This window comes from Siniperca chuatsi, linkage group LG7 (assembly GCF_020085105.1).
Source record: "Siniperca chuatsi isolate FFG_IHB_CAS linkage group LG7, ASM2008510v1, whole genome shotgun sequence".
Classification (NCBI taxonomy): domain Eukaryota; kingdom Metazoa; phylum Chordata; class Actinopteri; order Centrarchiformes; family Sinipercidae; genus Siniperca; species Siniperca chuatsi.
The window spans coordinates 22,051,751-22,075,866 of NC_058048.1; the positions used below are offsets into that span (position 1 = coordinate 22,051,751).

The 24,116-nt window shown below is 40.0% G+C and overlaps 1 protein-coding gene across 2 annotated transcripts in view; it reads left to right on the forward strand.

The window, feature by feature from the left end:
• rtn4rl1b (reticulon 4 receptor-like 1b) overlaps positions 1 to 23,082 on the forward strand; it is a 129,201-nt gene extending 106,119 nt beyond the window's left edge. The window contains exons 1-3 of one of the 2 annotated variants that reach the window (XM_044202121.1): positions 3,275 to 3,299; positions 20,775 to 21,226; positions 21,863 to 23,082. In XM_044202121.1, the coding sequence (XP_044058056.1) occupies positions 3,290 to 3,299; positions 20,775 to 21,226; positions 21,863 to 22,756 (1,356 nt within the window). In that variant the 5' untranslated portion in view covers positions 3,275 to 3,289 and the 3' untranslated portion in view covers positions 22,757 to 23,082. Of the gene's footprint in view, positions 1 to 3,274; positions 3,300 to 20,774; positions 21,227 to 21,862 lie in introns of those variants that run through there. The other variant, XM_044202120.1, reaches the window with a different exon arrangement.
• The last annotated feature ends 1,034 nt before the right edge of the window (positions 23,083 to 24,116 follow it).

A 24,116-nucleotide genomic window follows, 5' to 3' on the forward strand; every position in this document is an offset into this window, starting at 1 on the left:
AATAATAATCACAAAGACAGAGAGGTGGGACAGATGGCAACATAGTCATCGACTGGTTTGTCAGGCTGGAAACCAGACACATCGGCAAGTCCTGACAGTACAAAACAGCAGTGGGCAGCTGCAAAACGAAGCATTTATGGTAAACAAGATAGATTCCATTTATCCAGCTTGGCATTTGCAGTTTCAGTGGTTAACCCAGTGGGGCAAAGGGTAGTTGTTACATGAACCTGTTGACACCCACTAAAGTTATGAGCATGATTTATGTTGATGGAGCTGTTAGAAAGTTTCCCCTGACTATTAAGACATTCCAGGCTGGAGCAATAGTTATATGGACTCAAACTGGATGTAGATTCTCTTGATCATCAATCCCAAGACTCATAAACACTGAACAAAACATTACAAATGGCATACCCTGTGAAACTGTCCTCCCAAGAAGAACGACAACATCAGTAGTTTCAGCAAGTGTCCCACAACATCTGTTTATGTTCAAGTGACAAAGCCCTCTAGTAGCCGTAGTGATTATGACAGGAGCAAAAGACGAAGTCAGGTGACGTTATTATAGAGCAACAAACAACATTGTTGTTTTTTTAAGCATGACCACAATCGTTCCCGAACCTTAACAGGGTCCTTATGCGAACCCTAACCATGATTGTCCCTAACCTAACCAAGTCATGTTTGTGTCTAAACCTAACCAAACCTTACATATAGCATTGATTTCTTTTTCAACAGTGATTTGTAACGGTTTTGGAAGGCACAGACAAATGATGTCGTCCTGCCAATAGGGGTGGGAGGGCATGGACAAATTACATATTTTGTTGTTTAATTTGGATGACTTGTTGTGCATTCTCGTGCTGCAGGAGTTTGATAGCAGAAAGTCCTTCTGCAATCTAAAACATCCATGCTAAACATCACATTTTGGTGTGAGTCCCCCTAAATCAAAAAGCCAAAGCTTCTCTCTACAACTAACGTTTTGCACCAATTTTCTGAGAAAATCAGAACAAGAGGCAGAGATTTTCCTCCAACAGGAGCTTTAATGGACAATAATGCAATACAGCCACAAGATAGTTTCTTGATGAGAAATGAAACAAGGTTTAATTTGTAGGTCAGTGCAGGTTAGAAAACATGAAAATGATTTGTTGTGCCATTTGATAAGTGCAATATAAAAATACTTTTTACATGGATGAATAAGGGTTTAAATTCTATTATTTAAAAAACAGTAGTAGTTACTAGTACACTAGTAAAGTATGATTTATGTCCCAAACAGCTTCTCAGAGTTTTATATCTCATGTTGATTTGTTTGAAGAGAAAGTTGCACAGCACATCATGGGGGGTGATTATTATTCATAGGCTAATATTTGAAAGAATACATTACCCTATTTCTAGTAAGTTATTTCTTATTTCACCATTTTAATTCTACTTAATTCTACACCTTATTTTTTGTGTTAACTCACAAACTACTTTAATCTGCTCACCTTGCTTTTTCTTTCCAGTTCTCTCTTTATTTTCTCACACACACACCTACACCTCTGGTCTCCTGCACACACCGGCTTGCCCTCTTTCTGTTTATCTCTCCCTGTATGTCTGCTTTGTTGACTTTCTTCATCAGCAGTATGTTTTATAAAATCGACCAAAAATCCACAACTTGTGTTTCGGATTTTTTCACTCGCGATTCTGTTTTCACAGCAGCAGGTTTGAACGACGATTGAAACCAACGTGGTACCGAATGACATCGGCACCAACAGGTGCACTTACAAGCTTTAACAAAACAAGGGCCTACAAGTAAGCCAAAATGGTCGCACCCTGGAGCCCCGGGTTCAGTCTTTTGAGTTTTATTGATGCTGCAGAATTTTTAATTGACAGATAATGTTGAGTTGGTTTGGGAGCACTACACAAACAGCTTGCTATGTCAAGTTTGTGATTCCAAATCTACAAAATAGTCCATAACAGATTCTATTTCACCAGCTACAGGGAGCCGAGAAGAGGTCATGCTGCTTTTACAACATTTAATACGAATGTGTTCATTAGTCTCATGCACATCATTGCCAATGTCTGTGGCAGGTGGACTGTAAAAATCTGAAATGCCATACAGTTCTCCACTCTCCATCCCCCAACACATCAGCGGCATTCCTCTCACTACACAGCTCCAGCTCAGTTATTTCTATAAGAGTAATATACTTCCAATTCCTATTTGTCATTTCTAACTGGAGCAATCCACTGAATGCATTCCCGGAGTACCAAAGTACATGACAGAAAGAGAGAGGCAGAGAGAAAGTGGGGAAGGATACAAAAAAATTTCCTGCACTTAACAGGAAATAAGTCTTCTTGACTGAGAAGCATTTGCTGCACAATTTTTTTCACCATCACTATTTCTCAAACTCCCCTGGTGTCATTAGTCTCTGGGTGAGAAAAAAGGTTCATTTTCTCTTCCTCTCCAAGTATACGGCATTATCTCTCCACAGATTTACACTTTCAAACATGTAGGGTGTCATTGGTGGAGGAGTAGCCTGAGGATAATAACGTTGGGGCAGTGAATATAATGAAAGTGGTAATTTGTTGCTCACTCACTCACTCACTCACTCACTCACTCACTCACTCACTCACTCACTCACTCACTCACTCACTCACTCCAGTAGTACGCTAAGTTCATACTATATGTTTTTTCATGTTTTAGCACATTAACCATGTTTCATGTGTACTTCTGACCACTTTCTACTGAATACAATTTTCTCATCAAAAATACATTACCATCTCATTGTAATTCAGTTGTAAGTAGAAACAGCTATGAAAATTTGTTGGTGAATTAAGTGAAACTACAGTACGCTGGCTTAAAAACTCCACCTGTTAGTTTGACATGCAGCCTGGTTTATGATTGCACACTGCATTTCTCTGAGGAAGGTGCTCACTGTAGCCCCTGAAAGAAGCCCACATCTTTAAGAGCTTTACACATGAACACACACACTTGAAGACACGGTCTTACTATTATGGCGGTGCCTCAACAGCTCACAAAAATCTTGAGATGTTGGAAGGAATACTGTAAGAGTTTTGAACTTGAGAACTGCAAAATGAAATGAAAATGTGTCATATGCTGATCGCTTGAAGGCAGTTGCAAACTGAGGAGAGCAGTAAGGTATGTTACCTTATTTTAACTGATCACATTCTCCTGCATGTTATCATCTGCTGTGCTTTTCTTTATACAGAGGCAGACAGGAATAGAGGGATTCAGGTGTTCCCAGGTAACCAGACAAGTTGGGCTGACTGTGGCTGAGTGTCGGCTGTGTTCTGGCACCAGATGACCAACTGTGAGCTGAGTCTGACACATATGCTGTATGGTTGCCAGATCAGCTGCAGTCAGTGGCTGTTAGCAAGCTGTGTGAACACTTTGTGTGAAAGTTCATTTTCTTTGCTTTTATGGAATGCTAATTTGCCTCAGACTTGATGTGTAAAAGCCTTCAGGCTGCCTGTTACTATAACAAACATTTTTTGGCTATCTGGGTTGTTGCACTGACCACTGGATTGCATCCTGAAGGAAACCTGAAAACCTATTTTCTTTATATCTTGCCTTTTATATCAGCTTCTTACTATGAGCAATAGGGTCATATGCATAAACATACACTTTCTGCCAAAGTTGGAACAGTTTTGGTTATTATACACATTTATTTTGTTAAGACAGATTCCTGTCCTGGCAAGCACATTGATGAAAGTGGTCAAGATTGACACTCCACAAACAAAGTAGCTTCTCAGTACACAGAATTTATTGGAATTTGTCACAGGCTGGTTAGCAGCAGACAACCACCCAGTGCTAAATAGAGGTGTCTAATTAAGTGGTTACTGAGTGTCTGCAGCACAGAAAGCAGAGAAGGAAGATCATATTATGTGTCTGTGAAAGAAAGATTCATTACATTCATTGCAACGGCCAGGGCAATAATGTAGTATGATAGATTTCAAGTAATGGGGAATTAGGATTAATACAGTGATATAAAGTATCACATTTTTAAACTGATAGCCATTAATATAATGTACATTAAGTTTCATCATAATTCTAACTGTAAGGATTATTACACACTGAAATGGAGTACATTATTGTCAAAAAAAAAGGTTTTGCCATAAGCAGAGGAGCATATGCATAAACTGCTCATTTACTCACTGTTTCTTTAATCCCTTTCTACAATCACAAATGTGAGATGTAGTGCTTTAACTATTGTAGTGTGGGTGTTTGAAATCAGTCAGCACATCACAAAATGTATATTTAAATAGCAATGAAACTTCGTTTCAAGCCTCAATTGTTAGGGAATCCCAGCCATATTCAACACAGAGCCTGGAAATTGCATGAAGTGTGATTTTCCGGTTAGATCAAACCATGAAATTTTCACATACCTTTACCTCAAATTATCCCAAACATTATACTAATCTCTGTTTCTCTAGACGAGATAACCACATACTGTATATTAATCAGTCCCTCCATCACTTTAGGCAAAACTACTGTACAGACCACCCACCTCTCTACCTCCAACCTGCCTACGCACCCACCCACACATCCCATTTTCAATGCCGCCAAATGTGGCTTTTTTCACTCAAGAAAATTCTCTATAGAGAATTGTGGGCATTTCCACAAGACAAGTAGGAAGAAGAACATCCAGAATCGACTCCAAAAACATCAAGCATTGACTGATTTTCTACATAACTTTGTATCATGCCATGTTAAGGCCCTGAGAGGTTTTAATGACTAAACTCTCTTATGTCTGACATTCTTGCTTGATCTTTTTTGTTAACCATATTCACTGTAAAAAAAAAAATTAAAAATGTATACATAGTAGATGGATATTCTATCATTTGTTTCTTTTAATGAAAATTGTCTTTTCTAAGATGATTTTTCACAAAATAACAAGGTGGATGGTCGGGTCAACAAAGCCTGGGTGCTGGAACTGAATACAGAAGTCAAGCAAAAGATCCACACATTGTATTGATATTGGGAGCTGTACTGGAGGTGCAGTTTGCAGATCTTTTGTCTGACTTTGGAAACTACCATTCACGTTCTGTTTCATACCAACAGCAGATTGTTTTCTTACAACAATGACCTTGAGTTTCCCCTAACCTTGAATAAGGCTGGAGTTACTGTATATTTTTCTTATTGTCAACAAATTCCATGAATAAACCAAACCAATAATGTGTTAGCCCATCTCAAGTCAACACTTTCTGACTTCCCTACTCTGATTGTGGTACTCAGCCCCAAGCTCATTCATTACTGAAGAGGTAAACCTTTAAAAACAGGTAACAAATGCTGTATAGTTTAATTCTTCAAAACGGTTCAGTACAGCTGGGTACTGTAGTTTTAGCAGAAATGACTCAAACAGGACTAAATAGTGAATGTAATTTCAGATGCAAATTAAGACACATTTGGTGTGCTCTATGCCACAGAGGAATTAGCTGTAACAGGCTTGGGTAAACAGACAATACTTGTTATTAAGATCAATTAATTGTTGGTTTTCATCTTTTCATGGGATTTGTTACAATATACAATATTTTTCTTGTTTTCAACATAGTATTGCCATAGTATTGTATAATATTACCAGTATTGCCAGCCTTAAGTAGAAAACGCAGCGCCGCACTTCAACAGGAAGACCACACAAACAAACAAACAAGTAAGTAACGTCTGTAGTTGGGCCAACATTGTATTGAAGTACGCAACAGCTTTTTCTCTGGAAAAAAAAGTGTTTTTTCAAGGGCAGCAATGCTGGAAATATGACAGTGAGGACAATATGTCCACAAGTGGCAGATTAGAAAATAACATACAAGACTTTTTGTTTGTTTTTTTAAAGATGATATTTTAGCATGTGTGGAGAGCGACAGGAAATGTGGGGAAAGAGAGTATGGAAATGACATGCAGCTAACGATCTTGCCAGCTGGGAATTGAACCGGGGACTTGCTGCTCAGGGCATTTGCACTCATGAGCCCATGTCATTTTGTAAGACACTGATATATGACCTATTTTGCCGTTTAGGTATGATGACTTTGTTTATTGTGATTGTTGTATTTGCATTTAAGTTGTTTAATCCTGCATTGGATCAATGTCAAGATATTTTATTGTTTTTATGAATTATTTTGTCTGTTGTTTGCTCTTTGCAAAGTACATTTTACCCCATTTAAAAGTGCTGTACACACATCAAGTTTGTTATTTTGTCAACAGTGTGAGTTCAACAGAAAGAATCACTTTGGCAAACTTGGTGTGTTTGAGTTTTAGCTTTTGCCATTACAGCTTCACATGGTTGACTGGGGCCCAGTTTAACCTTTGAAGCAGCCCTACCAACAATGCTGCCTGAGGGTAGAGCGGAATAGGTGGGTGAGAGAGAGTGACGTGAGGAGGTAACGGTTGTGGTGGTGAGGGCAGAGAGGTGTGAAGATAATAGCCCCAATGGGGAGATATGCAAGGTAGGGGTGCTTTATGAGGCTTGGTCAGTGTGGTGTGAAGGAGTCCTGCATTGCACACAGAAACTGAAAGTGTAATCTTCAACTTATTCAGTTTTTTGCTTCTGGTGGCTTTGGATCTAACTCTTACTCCCCCTTGTTTTCTCTCTCACACTCTTTTTGTCTCTTTTCTCTTCCCTTCTCAAATTAAAATTTTAATTCAAATAACACAGTCTGTTTTCTCTAGGTTGCCAGGTTTGTCCACCAGTCCCAATAGCCAGACTGTGGTCACTCAGTCAGTGTTTGTCAGTTTCTCACTTGGTATTGTCTGTTCAGTGCTGAGTAACACAGAGTTCTTTTTGTAGATGTCCAGTGGTTGGTGTTTGTTTCTTTTTCTTTGGCTGTAATTTGGTTGGTCCAGATTGTTTGAGAGTTGTGTAACTGTTAGAGGGACTGAGGCTCATGCCCAGCTGGCTGATGGGACTTTTCTCCTGTTGGCAACACAGAGTTTTGGTGGGAGATTGGGCTTTAATTCTGATGCAGTGCTTGAGTCAAATTGATTTTTAATTGAGATAAAAAAAATTTACTAAAAGGAAAACTACACTAAAAATTGGTTCTTCATTATGAAACTCCATGTTCTTGGCATATTTTTGTAAAGAAAAACATCTGGGGTTGAGTCTCACCCGAGAAGTTTGGGTTAAATTTTTTTTTTATTGCCATCAGGCTGGTTGTTTTTCTTTTCTCTTGGAAAGCTCTAGAAGAGAGCTTTTTATGGTAGTTATAGGCAAGGCACTGGTAACACATGGCATACAGAGGAGATAACATGTACCTTAACAAAATACAAAATACAAATGATACTTTTTTTCACATTGTTATATGATTGTTTTTATTTCTATGTAAATTCAAAGCAATCATTTATGTTATCTATTACTTTTGCTACTAATATAATGAAAAAGTATGTGAAGTATTTACATGCAGGTTTTTATTTCTGGACTGATATAAAATGCCAATTATGCCCCAGGTCAATTTGACAAGGTGAATACCATGTATGGGTCCAAAGAGTGAATACCACACAAGGGTTAAAGAGTAACTTAACACTAGGTTGAAAAGCAGTGTTTTGCTGTTCTCTCTGGTTGAACATTTCAAGCCCGTTTCACCTCTGACCACACCCAGCATCACAGATGGGTGTGGTTGGGTCTGGTCAGAAGTGTTCTTTGTTGAACCTGTAATCACACCCAACAGTAATGTCAGGAGTCCTGGACTCCACGTGTACTTCACTGCAGCGAGGTGAAGAGTTAAACCACTGGAGGTCAGCAAAGACAAGATTTTAAGGGGGTGTTGAGTTACTCTTTAAGGTCTTCTAAAATGTTATTGGTCTTTTTAGATCCTAATTAAAAGTACACATTGGCTTAATTCACCTCAGCATCCATGGTTTCCTTTCCTTTCCTCTCTTTCTACATCTCTCCTGCACGTTTACTCTCCTTCTCTATCTCTCTAGACCGTCTCTCTCCCTCTCCCCGCCCTTGTTTTTTGTGCATCTCCCCCACAATTTCTTGTATAAACAAACCCCTCACTGGCTCTCTCTCTCTCTGTCCTTGACTTTACTTCTCGTTATTCGTCTTCAAGGAGGTATTGGGGGGGGGGGGGGGATCATCATCCAGCCACATGAACTGAGCCTGACATCTCCTTTTGCAGCTGCTTGTCTGAATATCGTTGTTTATGTCTCGGTGCAATATTTAGTGGAAGGCTCTTTCTTTGGTCATATGTCGAAAAAGTTCAAGGGACCAAGTCATTACATGCAACGAAAATTAGTCTCAGGCCATCACTGTGGAGGGGAAAAAAATAAACCACTTATCTGTGGAACGTCTGTAGCAAGGCACTTGGCTTTATAAGGAGAGAGGGGATTGGGAGCACTCACTAGTGAGTGGTAGTTGCATGCAGACAAGCAGCTGAGAGGGAGGGGAAAGCACTCACAAAGCTGAGTAGTTTGTGTGGTTTGCCTCCAGAGGGTTCAGGTTTACAATGGAGAGGAGGAAAGCAAAATAGAAACTTCAAATGGCAGAACTGCAAAAGCAGCAGCACTCACAACATGATAAAACACCAGAATGTCTCATGAAGAGATCGAGTGATTTATCATGATCCTCAGATTACCCTTTATGGATAAAACACCGGCATCTGGGCAAAGTAATGAGAATAAGAAACTCATTATTGGGTTGTATGTTTTTAAGGTTTTGGTGATGGAACTCTTTGAAGAGAATCTTTGGTTTGGCATTGTGCTTTTTCAGTGACTCACTAAATCCCATAAGCTGCTATAGTATCTCTAACAGCCAGACTGGGGGTTGCTTTAATCACACATAGACAGTGACTGTGTTTTATCCAGCAAAGCCTCCTGCCTTGTAGTTTTGGGAAACAAACAACAGAATCAATTAAACAGCAAGGGGGGCACGGCATGAGGGAGGAGAGGAGTAAGTAATGGCAGAGACAGGGCGTGAAGAGGAACAGTAATTTGAATGAGCAAGAGTGACATTAACTATATCCATTTCTGGATTTGTAACAGGTAACCTTCATGAACTATCGCTGTTTAGACTTTAAATTGAAGAGATTTCACAATGGAGGCTGATAAATTTCTCAGGAGTGTAGACTCAATAAACAGGCGCAGGTAGGTGTGCATTTGCTAGGTGGAGACACAACAGTGACTCAAGGGCAACTCTAATACTCCGCAGAGAATTGAGCAAGTTATCATCCTCAGCTGTAGCTACACTGTATGAAACCAAAGACGGACTGAATGAAGACACAACAGAGGGGCTAAAAAAGTGGAAAGACCCAGATGGAATCCAATTGGGAGCACAACAGATCAAAATTCGATTTGATTAGAATTGAACATACAGTAGTCGTCCCCCCCCCCCATTGTGAGAAAAAGTTGTGTTGTAGGCCTTCAAGGGTGGTAAGCCCTGGAGAGGCCCAGTACATTAATGAATTTACATTACACCAGGATCAATGGTGAAGCTCTCAGGGTCTGAAAAACTATACTTAATGAAAAGGGATTACTCTCTTAAGATCAAGGTCTTCCACTTCCCTTCTTCCTATCTGCTCCTTTTCTTCAGCTCTTTTGTATTCTGATGTGTTTTCTTTCCTCACTCCCCCACCCTTTCTGAAGAAAACACACATTCTAATTTTTCAATCTGACTTCCCCAATCAACTAGTTAAATGCAAAGTTTGTCTGGAAATGTGGCAATATGTCATTTGTTGCACTATGTCTGTGTGAGAGAAGCCTATGTAAATGGTCACATTATGTATTTATGTCAAGTAAAGTCAAGTTAATTTTATTTATGTAGCCCTCTATCCTTAGACCCTTGATTCAGACTTTAATGACCTGAAAGCCAGGGTAGAGACGCCAAATTGATTTTCCAGTCTGTTTAGGAGTATACAATGATCAATGGTGTCAAAAGCCACACTGAGATCACGTAAGCAGCGAGGTGGAAACTGAATCCATAGTAAGCAGAAGATCATTTACCACTTTAGTAAGTGCAGTTTCAACGGAGTGACAGGGCCTGGAAGCAGATGTTCAAAAAGATTCCTGTTAAATATTTGGGCCAAAAGTTGCTAGACAAAACTCTTTCCAGTAATTTTGAAAACAATGGAAGGTTATACACTAGTCGATAATTATTTAGGGACCGTGGATCAAGATGTGGTTTCTTAAGTAGATGTTTAACCACAGCAGTCTTAACGACAGTGGGGACAGTGCCGGTCGTAAGTCATAATAAACAACAATATTCACCATTGTAGAGCCCAGAAATTGCCAGAGATCTTTAAAAAGTTTAGCTGGTAAAGGATCAAGGAGGCAAGTGGTTATGTCTATGCACACTTTGTTGAATAGTGGGAATTTGAGTCTCTTCTTAAAGTAATACTGCACCAAAAATATGTCTTTTGAATATCAGATATTTTGTCTTACGTTTGAAATGTGGCTCTGAAAAGTTTATAGTTTGATCGTTCACGGATGTCAGAATCTGCAGTCAGCTGATTCACAGCAACTATAATGAATTCTAACGGCGACCCGGAGTCAAGGCAAACAAAACGTCAAAACATATCAAAACGTCTACAGAGACTTAACAAAAAATTCCTGCAGCATAATCCACCCTTTTGCCTTTGATCCATACTGTATGTTCAATACTGTATGTTCCAATCACTCAGTTTCTCCACAACATAGCTAAGTACACTTCCATGTCACACTATAGCCTTGTGTTAGCTCCTAAGCACCAGCCAAAGACCTAAAGTGGCATATTTAGAAATGTATCAGTGATTTTATTGCTTGTTTGGAACATACTGAACATGCTAAGCATACTGAGCATATCAATCAACGGGAAAGGGGATTATGGTGCAGAAGTTGTTTGAAGAGTTTCTGTGAATATTTTGGTACATTTGAGTCTGGGTCACCAATTGAATTCATTGTAACTGATGTAAAGCTAAGCTAACTACCATCCTCTGTAAAGGAGTAAACTGTAAACATTTGATATTCAAATATTAATTTAATCTATTTGCATCTACTTAACACAGATGACGTGTAGCATGTTGTTTACTTCATGAGTTATACTGTAGAAGTGTGCACATGCACAGTTGTATGTCCACTGTGTTGGTAGATGTACTGTATGTAACACTGTATATACTGTACATACCTCTGTACACACCTGTGTTGTGTGTTGTGTTCTCCCTCGAGGTTGTCTTTCAGCCCTGACTTCCACCCAATGTGTCCTTTTCATCTCTTGGTCATCCTACTGTCTCTTGAACTAATGAGCCACAATGCATTGCTGTTCCCTCGCACACTTTTCTGCTTGATTTCACATTTCTCCTTGCCTCTTTGAAGCCATTAGTTGAGACAGAAACTCTTTTTATGTATGTGTGTGTGTGTGTGTGTGTGTGTGTGTGCCTTACGTACATGGAGCACCAAACTCTCACCTGCTATGAATAATTGATCTGCTGAATCTAGGGCGCATGAGGTTTGTATGCGAGGAGGCAGCTGCTGCAGCAGGAGGGTACCTTACAGTTTGTTTTAAGAGAAACATGTAAGGGGTACCAGGAGGCGGAGATTGGTGAACTGGAAAATGCTACATTTCCGTGCAGGTATAGGTCTATACTGACCTGATGGTTCCAAAACAGAGGTGTGCAGCTTCTAAATCATTAATCCACAAAAGCTTTTAGTGGCCTGTACTATAGCCAGAATGCGTCGCATGTGTCTCCAAGGTTAGCGAATGTCATTTTTTCACATGTCAACATGATGCAGTTTTAATCAGCAGTTCCAGGATTGAGACTTTGAATCACAACAATGTCTGATATGAAAAAAACGTGATGGTGGAACGGAGGTTGTTGACATTGGGGAAAACACGTCTCACAGTTAACAAAACACTCAGCAACGCAATTTACTCTCTATATTTCCTGTTGATAACCAAGCAGCAACACAATAACAATTCAGGAGCTTAAACAAATTGAATATTTGTCTGGTAAATAATGTGAAATTATTCATGTTAGCACATGGATATTGTTAAATCATGCCGTAAACTGCTCTCAGGCCATCCTCACGCGGATTATAGTGTTTGAGCTGACAGGTATCTGAAATGAAGGACAATGAGATAAAATGCAGAGCAGACAGATACAAATTGTGGGGTACATCAGCATGCCATTAGACTGATTGGAACATTCTAATAGCTTATTATATTTTTTGTGTCGCTGTATGAATCCCAAAAGGAGAAATCAATCTTTTTTACTTTTGGCTGCAGCCCTGCTTTGGCAATTCTGCTCTGATTTATCTGAACACTGTGTTAATTGGCTAACTCCATGGGGAAATTTCACTATTTTGTTTGGCCCCTTCCACAGAAACATCAAAGCACAGGGTGAGTTAAAGAGCAGCAACCCTGGACCAGGTAATGAATCAATGCCTTGCGTAGATTCTTCATGAGGCAGATGCTCACTGATACAAGGCTCATAACCAGATCCTCTGGTTCATGGAGTAACTACAGTACCAGTGCTGTAGACATGTTTCACCAAGTGCATAGCTACTCTTTAAAACAACCTCCTCCTTCTCCCTTTGCTGTACTCTACTACTCTACTCTACTATTAAGTTAGGTGGAGTCAGTACAGTATAACTTATTTTTGTCCAAGACGCTTCTTTGTCATTTGCTGCTTTCCTCTCCATCTGTCTGCTCGCTGTCACAGCTTCACCACGAATCAGCTGTCACTCAGACAGAGGCACACAATGATTGGCTGTGCTGCACTCTGTCATTGACATTCATCGGCATGATTGAACACGACGCAGTAACTGGACGAGCCACGCAGACTGACAACCGTCCAGCCAACTGCAGCAAGCTATGAACTCAGCTCCAAACTCGCGTAACAGAGTTTTACTGTGTCTCAAATGTTTGAAGCAGTGTATGCCATTTGTGTCCTTTCTGGAAGTCTTATGCTCAGTCTGTGACAGCCTTAAATGGGCTTAGTCCAACTATAACTATACTATATAACTATATAAGGCAACTTAATTAACAGCATCAATTTATCTACATATTTAATTTAATCAAAAACAAAATCAGAGTTTATGCATATTAAGTCTACATTTTCTCTCCACTAAATCCAGAATTTCAGTGACAAAAATAGCTGACCAGGCCCATTTGAATAATCAATTTATAATGTGATGGTCATGACAACAGCCTAATTTAATAGCCTTGCATTTTTCTAAAGCTACCATTAAAGCATGTAATTTCTGGAGCAATTCAGCATGTATGTTTCACTTTATGCACTCAAAAAAGTTCTTAGTCAATTACTTTTTGATCATTTGGATGAATAGTTAAATATTCATATAACCACTTTTTATCTATAAAAAAATTGTCATAGCTGTACAAGTGGTATAAAGACCTTTTGAACTTTTAAGATCATAAACAAAATAAACACCACCTTTACCCCTGTGTAGAACCAAAGTTGTTAATTAAATTGCTGTCAACCAACTATCCTCGTTGGTTGATTGGCTCATATGCAGAAGCCAATCATGATGGAGGGTTTTGTTGCCTCAGTGACTCTGGCGGCAATGTTCTCGACTTCTACTACTGTCACTCAAAGCAAATTGCTCTCATGCAAAATGGCCAAAAAATATGATTCATGGAGACACTTGTTACAAAAATGTATAACAACTTGGATGGGCACACGAGGACCTATTAGTATGTTACATATGTTAACATATGTTGTTGCCCTTTCATTCAGAAATACATTTTACTAGAATTTGCCATATTTTGTGATAATGAGACAGATTTATCATGCATTTTAGTGCCACTTGCTTGTGAGTTGACACTGATACCAAAGACCCATCTTGTAAATTGTGAAATAGACTGTAAAGATTTCTCTACATTTGAAGAGCCCCTACATTATATCAAACACCTTCAACCATGAAAGATAATTATTAGCCACTCCACCAACAGGAATTGCATTATAAATGCTCTCTATAACTTGCTGAACTACAAATGGATACACTTGGATGATTTATATAGGTTTTGCAGAACCATTAGTTTAGTTTGGCCAGTGCAGTGCAATACTGCCACAGGGAGTGCAATATATTTGAATCATTTGGCTTTGGCCTGTCATGATGAATGAATGTAGTTGGTGGCTGATTGTGTTGCCCCCAACAGTGGTGATTTGGATGGTGTGCATGGATGGTGTGTGTGCACTGTTTGCTTGCGTGTGCAAGTGTGTGTGCGTTTGCATCCATGTGTGTGCATGCACGCCGTATGGCATCTATCAGCATTCAACAGAAAGCTGTGAAGGCGGAAGAGTAAAAGGCCAGTGGGTACATATGTAAGCAAGAGGAATTAGAACATACTAGACATCCATTAAGTCTGTCCATTAAATCGGTTAATTAAAATGTAGGTTTTAAACATCTGTGGATAGCTCAACCATCAGCCATCCACATCTCTACCTGGCTTCTCAGCATCTTCAAGTTCCATCTTTAAAATAAATGAGCTTTATTCACCTGCACATTCTCTCTTTATTCTGTATGTGCTCCATATGGTGTCGCTTGTTTAGAAGTTGGAGTTATTTTTAGACCCTCTGATTCCTCAACCTGAGAAACACTGCTGTCACTCACATTGTCTCTGCCATTTTTTATGTTTTACTTCCCTCTGCTTTGCTTGCTTGTTTTTGTGTGTTGAGAAGCACTATAACCAATGAGATCCTCATATATATTATTACACTGTAATACCACACATACCTATCAACCTCTAAATCCACTTGGGACTTATACTTATTTTAGCTTTTATACTTATATCCACTTTGTACTTAATTTATCTTACCTGTATTACAGCGTATTATATTTTGATTTGCTTAGTACTTCTATTCCTTCTATTCTCAAGTGTGCATTGACGTGATAGTGAGCAGCTGTAACGAAAGAGTTTCCCCTCGGGGATCAATAAAGTATTTCTGATTCTGATTCTGATTCTGATCTCTCTGCAGTTGCAACTGTCTGCACTGTTCAGGTGAGAGATACATGTGTCATAGTTTTCTACACAAACTCATTATTCTCTCTCTATCTGTAGTTTATCATCATATCTTTTTACTTTCTTCTTCTCTCACTTTATCCATTTCAAATTGTGAATCTGAAGAGACTTATCAACAGGGCCACCTCATTGACCAACCACTGCTGGTCAACATCAAACAACCATAAAGTAGCACTTAGACATAAATATCAATAATGTGGGGAACGCACTGGTCCCTCTCACCTGGTAGAATGCATGCCCGTGTACCAAGGTTGAGTCCTTACCACAGCAGCCAGGGTTCATATCCAGCCTGCGGCCCTTTGATGCATGCCCCCCCCCCCCCTTCCTGTCTATCTTCAGCTGCACTGTAAATAAAAGCAAAAAGAGAAGTTGGAGAAAAATAAACATTTTGGCAACTCTAACAAGGATTTTCCAAAAATAAGGCTTGAACGCAATATCAGGAAGATACCCATAATATTTTGTGAATTTATTGTATATACTAATTACACTATCAGCTCTTTGTGACCTAATTTATTTGTAGTGTGCTAGCATGAGATAAGAGATGATGCATTTGCTGCATTTCTCAGAGATCTCAGCATTGTCATTGTTCTCTCACATTTTCCCTTCATTCTCTAGAAGAATAGTCAGGCAACCTTATGAGGCAATATTGCCTGCAGTGGAGCTGGGGAATGGCAAATGAGACAAAATCTATAACATTCTGCAGTAGGCTGTGAAAAACCCCAAATATTCCTGGGCAGAAGTGTTTCTGGTCACAGCTGTTGATAGGAGTGTTCATGTGTGAGTTTGCTGTTCAGTCAGAAAATAATGGCAGTAATCAGTGCTTTTAACAAGTCAATAGAGACATTCTTTAAAAATGGTAATGAGAAACAACTTGAGTGAAGTATTAGTTTTGTGCCATTATTGCTGTTTATTTATCCTTTAAGAATAAATACTTGCAATTATGCTTTTGTTTTAAAATAAATATGCAATCAATGACCCATACGGGAAATGTCAAAAGCTTATGTTCTATTCACAGACAATGCCCTAATGGAGAGCTTATAATAACACATTAGGGAAAAAAATACAAGTGCAGTCTTTGGATATTAACAGAAAATGCACTCTAAACTGAACAGATACGAACAGCATCCGAATATTTCCGTAATATTGCAGTTAATGCAGTTATTTTTACCTCATCATCCGATATTGAAGCCTGGCACCTTGCATATATTGTATGACTTGACAGTAGATGGAAAAATAAAGAGCTGAAGTTAGGAACCATCTCAAAAGTGCATGCAAAATGGCCAAAAGAGCTTTTCAGATGTGTGTCAAAAGCTTTTTTACCTTATTTTCATAGACACTTCAGGCCAACTTGGCCTCATCCCAATCTATACACTAATTCCCATTCCCAAGTAAAGTCATGCAAACTTCCTGTTCTATTAGATGTGTGACCATTAACAGTCACACATCTTAGACTCAGTTTGGACTTACTTTTTTCTTTATTTTTTAGAAGGTGTGGTTCAAATACAAATCACAATGTTTCAATATTTGATAGATTTAGGTACGTGGCTAATATATGATGTCGTTTTGTACATATACATACTGTATAGGTGTATAAATGGCAGTAGAAAACTATTTAACACAGAAGATGAAGCAATCTAAATGACTTCCAGTTATGTCCGTTATGAACGTAGTAAATCCAAATACAGATATTGTTTGTGACATAAAGAGATACAGATACAGATAGTAGCACTGTGTTACACCCCTATAACATAGTACAAGTATAGTATAGTACTACAAAGCACTTAACCTTTAACCTTAACATATAGTGAAACCTCATTTAGCTCCACAGAGTAATAGTGACACTGCACACATTTTAGAAGCTGGGTTTTAAGCCATGTTCCTCAGAAGATTTAGCCCATTCAATCAATAATCTAATATATTGCTTTACCATTATTAACCAGTGTATGCATGAACATGACTATAAACACCTTCTGAGTGTGGAGTGAGTCGAGACGTTATTTAGACTCAGCCAATAGCAGAAGTGAAAACACCAGGGTGCTTATCAGGGTCTTTGGAGAGACACAGGAAATTGAGTTTGTCCAGTCTAATGATGGGCAGAGTCACGCAGCTCTACAGACGTACCATTTCCCTCCTATTAGCAGAGATGTGTTATTCATGAGGGCAAATCTAGCGTGAACTATGTTTCATTGATATTCTATACAGTCTCTTCTCATTGTCTGTCAGGACCCGAGCCATTGTGTTTTATTCATTTATTTATCTATTTCCATTTCTACACCCCCAAAGAAAAAAGGGAACTTGGTGATGATGGGGTTATGAGGTCAAACGTGATTCTCCCTGTGAAGAGCTATCAATAGCATGTGTCATCAGTAACCGGTAGGGAGGAAAAAGGGGGTGATGGGAAGCTGCATGGGGAGAGGCATGGAGGTGAAAGACTTGTGACAAGAGTGTTAATACGCAGCCCAGACTCCTACCAGAAATAGCTGTGCCTTTTCTTTCCAAAAACACATTATCTCTCTTTCAGAGCCTCTCCTTTATTCTGCCAAATTCCAATAGGCACTATTGGCATAAATATGCTCCGTTGTGTCCAAAGCTATTTATATAATACAATTTGAGCTGAATGGCTCATTGTGTGAGTGCACAATGCAGTTATGACACACATTAATTTCTTACATTTTCATTTAAGGGCAGCATTCCTACACAATACTTATTTTTTCCTCTCCCTATTCAAAGGTCTGTAAACAAGCGTCATTCAGCCTTTTATGCTTATCACACTGACATGATCTGCCTCATTCATTCCCTCCTGATACATGTGTCTTAATGTATCCACAGAGAGCTTATACATATATACATGCAGTAAATCACTATTTATGGGACGCTGTGTACTGTGAATGCATGTGTGAATTTACGTGTTTGGCGGTGTAAATACATGCAGTGCTGAGATTAGTGAGCTGGCAGGTGTTTAAGTCTCCAGTGGAATAACATGTTATGCCAGCTTCAAAAGAGAGCACACATGCCCTCGGTGTGGCTGAAAACAAGAAAAAGGGTGTATGCTTTTCCCTCGTCACTAAATCTGTATGCAGAAGAGAGTGTTTGAGATACTTTCAGCATCTAAAAAGCATCCACATTATAAGTTCACGTCTTCTAAAGCCTCATAAGGGATGAAGTTCATAGGGAAGGAAAATATCTACCATGTTTTTTTTCTTTATTCGGCAAAGCTGTTAAAAACAGCCATTTTAGAGGAACAGATTAAGCAGGGTAAAGAATTACTTTGTCCTGACAAGCTGAGGAGAGTGAGAGGAGAGGAGGTGCATCCTTATGTGTCCAATGTGATTAACAGATCACTGATTCAAATTGTCTCACTATCTAGGCAGCATCTACATTTTCATTCCCTCGCTTTCCCTGTGTATCACACTGACATCATTGTCGGTCTCTCGCCTGCTCAGATCATTTTCCTGTTAGAAATCTGCTAACTAATTCTATTGACATGCATGAAGTAAAGTGTTAATGTAAATAGTTTAAGGGCCTAAAAAATATAATTACTGGAGTAAGAGGAATATCAGTTTTATGAATAATGGAATCTCTTGGATGAATTCCTGCTAAGGTGATTGAAATGAGTATCATTTCATCTCAGAACAAATGTAAAAGCAAAAGGCAGATAAGATTTGTTAGATTTTGTGTGTTCTTTATAAAAATGCTTCTTCTGTGAGGGTCACTAGTCTAATAAAATGTGAACCAATACAAAATTAAATGACTAGACAGCTGCATCTCAAGTACCTGGTGGCTGCTGCTTAATGCAAATGTTCCTCAAACAGGGGCTGGAAAATGTACTGTGTCTTGTCTTGCTTATTTGTCTGATAAATAAAGCAAACCTTTATTTCCCTAGAGTAATGCAAAACGTTTTCACCTATTCACTCAGTCAGTGGGTGCCATGCTTGATACATCTTCATGGAAATGGCGAGTAGAGAGAAAGATTGAGACAAAAACAGCTGCAGCGTGACAAAAGAGGGAAACAGCTTTCTTGTTTGGTCTTGATGGTGTGACAAATCTGGATATAGCCAGTGATATACTAAAGGATCCATGTCCTGATGCAGGTCATGACATTAAAATGAAAAGTCTAAATAAAGCCAAAGCCTGTTTTAGAGCTCTTACGGTATTGTCATGGTCTCCAACACAACATATTCACCTGCATAAGAGCAGACATGAACACACACTCACATTAAACCTTTTTACAGTGTTCAACCGTGAAGAAGCACCTCATTTAGAAGGCACATTTCTGGTTTAGGAGGATGCATGCATTTCCATTGTTGCCCAGTGGCAGGGCTTAACAAATAGGATTAGATCCGTGTCCGAGAGAGCACACTTCAGTTCAGGTGACACACAGCTCCCTGCTCCAGCTCTGCAACTAGACACAGAGAATTACTGTTAAAGGTCAGTGGAGTCAAACGCTGAATGTCACAGCTTAGCCACAGTTTGGCGAGAAAAAACATTAGATAAATACGCCTGTCTCTTGGTGGAGAGTAATTCTGCAGCTCCTGAATTTCCAACATAAAAGAACCAGGATTACAGGGTGGGTTAAAAGGCAACAGAGGCATATCGATTAGAGGCAGTGAATCAGGCCTCTGCTATGCTGTGAATAATAAATTGAGTAGAAGACAGCCAGGGGTTGTCAGATGGAACTTTCATGATGGGCTGTGAGTTGTGCTCATTTTAGATGAGACTGTGGATAAGTCACATCTCCCGTCTCAAAGATCTAGGGAATCATGCCACCGATCAGAAAGCGCCTCAGAGCAGCTTACTACAAGTTTAAATAAGCATTCTACGCTCCATTTAACAACACAAAAAGACTGATCACAGCCTCCCCTCACTGCAAAGTAGTGCCATTGGACTAAGGGAAGGGATTGGACTCTTAATAGCACATCTCCCTAAGGTGGCAGAATATTGGAAAGGGTAATTTCTGAAATAGCTGCATATGTGTCGAATCAGACGTGTTGCACCAGGGATCCAATCAGCTTCACTGAGACGTCTTGTGACTCTCTGGAGCAGGTGTTATTGTTTGCTCTCTTCAATAGACTGGGCCTGAACACACTCTGTGGATTCAGGCAGTAAACTGTGACAGAGAAGGTCCATATGTGTAGCACGCGCTGTGGCACAGTCGAACCAGTCACAGAGACAATATCACTTCTTTGTAAAAAACAAAACACATACCTATGCTGAGCAACATATGTCCCCATTAGGCAGAGAATCTGACCTGTGACCTGTGTTGTATGACCTCAATACATACTATGATGTAAATTTTTAGGCACACTAGCAGCGTGGGATGGCATGTCGGTCCACCACTTTGGTCGTGATTGAACTATCTCAACAACTATTGAATTGATTGTCATGGAATTTTGTTCAGACATTTATGGTCATGAGATTTGTGGTTCGGAGTGAAATATTCTGACAACTATTAGATTGATTGCCATGAAATTTGCTACAGATATAGCATATAGCATGCTAACATGCTAAACTAAGATGGTGAACAGGGTAAACTTTATTCCTGCTAAACATCAGCATTGTCACTGAGAGCATGTTAGTATGCTTTATTGGCAAGTACAGCCTCACAGAGCCATTAGCATGGTTGTAGACTCTTAAAGCCATTCATATATTTCTCCTTTTCAAGTTTTGAACTAGACAAGAAGGCACTAAGTTTAAATATCAAGTTAAAACTCTGCACTTCATTGTAATTTATGTCTGTAATCTCCTCTATTTCTCAACTTTCCTTTTTCTCTCTCTCAACTTTTGTGTGTGTGTTTGTGTGTGTGTGTGTGTGTGTGTGCGCGCGTGCGTGTGTGCTCACTGCAGGCTGTGGACTGGAGTTCCTGCTGGTTCTCTGTGGGCTCGAGTTTTCCTGGTCCTGCCCCCGTCACTGTATCTGCTACACTGCACCCACCACCGTCTCCTGCCAAGCCCACAACTTCCTGTCAGTCCCTGAAGGCATTCCTCCTGACAGTGAGCGCATCTTCTTACAGAACAATAAGATCCATCGCTTACTTCAGGGCCACTTCAGCTCCAACACAATCACTCTCTGGATCTACTCCAATAACATCACATACATTGAGCCCTCCACCTTCCACGGCTTCACGTTGCTCGAGGAGCTGGATCTGGGAGACAACCGCCACCTGCGCTCCTTGGCTGAAGACACCTTTCACGGGCTGAGTCGGCTGAATGCGCTACACCTGTACCGTTGTGGGCTGAGTTCACTTCCTAATAACATCTTCCAAGGCCTCAGAAACCTGCAGTATCTCTACTTGCAGGTACACTGGACAGTTTTTCTCTGGTTAATTTTACCAACAAGACTATATTAGGGCTGTCACTTTTCCAGAAAAAGAAAAACAAATTTGAACTGACACATATTTTATTCAAATTAATTAGAACACAACCCACATAGCCTAATCTTAAACTATGTTGAAGAATTAACGTTCTGTTCATTCGCAGTTCCGCTGCCTTACTTGAGTGACAAGCTGGTAGTTGCATTTAGCAATATCAGCAAACGGCTTTACCTTTATCCACAATTTTTCCATCTGTGGTGTTAAATGCAAACTTTTTCTACACATTACTTCTCAGATGGTTTGGTGTCATGATTATCCATACAGCTCTGCTTGCTAGTTTACAATTTACAACAATAGCCTAGTTTACTGAAGGCAACAGGGCATGCAATACGTCAGATGGACAGTGCGTTTTAGGAACGCCTCCCGCTGAAGTACAAGGCACCGACTGTACTGCTTATTCACTGAGAATTTTGATTATGTGCATAGTATCCTCATTCACAAAATGTATTCATGGCATGTAGACACAAGTTAAGGTTATAGTAATACAGTACAATTATGTTGGAATGAAAAAAAATGCATTATATATAATCTTGTGATTGTGTGCTCTCTTTATCTCCTCAGGATAATCATCTGAAGTTCCTGCAGGATGACACATTTATGGACCTCCACAACCTGAGCCACCTGTTCCTGCATGGAAACCGTCTGTGGAGCATTAACCAGAACACCTTCAGAGGCCTTCGAGCCTTGGACCGACTGCTTCTGCACCAAAACCAGATCGAGTGGGTTGATCGCCTGGCCTTCCATGACCTGAAACGTCTCACCACCCTCTACCTGTTCAACAACTCCCTGATACAGTTGTCCGGACAGTGCCTGGACACGCTGCCGGCCTTGGAATATCTGCGTCTCAATGACAACCCCTGGTCATGTGACTGCAAGGCCCTGTCGCTATGGGAATGGTTGAAACGTTTCCGAGGTTCAACGTCTTCAGTGGGTTGCCAGGCGCCGGCTGAGATGGTTGGGAAAGACATCAAGGAGCTGCGCAAGGAGGACTTCCCAAACTGTTCACCAACTGTACCTAATTCTGAGTCCAGAGCCCAGACTAACAATCTATCTGGCACAGTGAATCCGTCTATGAATCGTGGTGTAGCGATGGGCTCTGGAGGGCAGACCCACATAGTGCACCCCTCGAGGCCAGGCCGTTCTCGGAATTGTACAAAGCCTCGTAACAGGGTGAGCAAGGGGAAGGGTGACAATGAGGTTCACCACTCAAAGGAGGTCATGGCAGACAAGGAGGATTCCTCCCCAGATTTCACAGACGGGGGGAAACATGATCACACGTCCCCCGACGGCACCGTCACACGGAGGAAGCACAAGTGCACTCCCCGGACCACTGTTCGCCCCCCTAGTGGGGTTCAGCAAGCCAACAATAGGGCAACTTTATCCCAGTCCTTACTACATGTCTGTGCCCTCTTTGTGGCCTTGATAACGACAAATATTGACTACATTTTCCGTTGACCTTGAGAGGGTTTGGCAAATGCTAATCACAAAAACACAGCCCTCAGACCCTCTCTTGCTCCTGCACTACAAGGCCTGTGTGTCTTTTATGTATGTGTGTGAGTGTGATTATATGTGTAAATGTTGTGTAGGGAGCATTATTGTTCAGACTGAAACAGGCATCAAACATCTACAACAGAAAGACTCAGAGCACAAAAATCGAAGGGACTGAGAGTCGGAGAATCATAAAAGATTATTGCAGACCAAGCTTGCACTGCCACTTATGCCAGTATGATTTCATCTTCATATGTCTTGGTATCTTATATTTTTTTTTAACTTCTGTTTTTCACTCAACTGGAGCTCAAATAACCAAAATTTGGTGTAAAAGAGGCAGAGCAAATGAGATAAAACTTGTTACCTTGTTTGCTCTGAGACAGATAAGCTAGGTCTTCAAGTGCTCCATCCAGCTTTAATTTCCAATTCACAGTTTGTTAATTGTTATCAAGAAGGTAAAAATGGAATGTCAATGATTCTGTAAAGCCTCCAATGTCAGTCCTATCTTGCTCTCATCCTTTCTGCCGAGTGTATATCTCTGTTGGGTGTAAGTGTTTCTCATAAACAAAGAGGTAGAGTGTAAGCATGGCAATAAGTTGTCAGTCGATATTAGAGATAGGAATGTGGCATTTTCACAACACAATGGAAATCTATAGCCACAGATGTTTTAAGGCTATAAACAGAGTAACCAGTTAGCTCATACACTGTATGAAGCTGTAACAAATTGTAACAACTACTCTACATAATGCTGGCTTTTTTCAGGTACTGTACCAACCTTTCTGCCTATTTAACAGTATTTCTCATTGGTATTACATTTCTTCACATAACTCTGCTTCCATCTTCATTTACACCACGTCTCTTCTTCAGTGCAACTGAATATTAAGCTGCTAATTGTTTCAAGATGACGACTGCCATGCGCTTTTTCATTTGCTTGGAAAATAACGTGTGTCTCTGAGAGATCAAGCTGTGAATATTGAAGAGTCTGTCTATATCTTGTGTCAGATGTTGTTCATTTGATTTTTGTAAGACACAAAATGGACCTAGAGACAGATCCCTGCTGCAGGGCCAACAGGAGCCTTAGAGGTCAAGGGTCAAATGGGGCTTTCTCAGTTTCCCAGTGAAGTTGTGCTGAACTGATCCCTCCTCAGTGAGAGCATACCTCCCTCACTGAGAATATGAGGAACACATTTTTTTCTTAATCACTTAAATTCAAAGGAATACAAGAACAAGACTCGAGAGAAAAAAATGTGTGTGTACCTTAAATGACTCATGTGATCAATAAAAGAAAAAAAAACATTTTTAATGGAGCATGGCAAAACAGGGATCA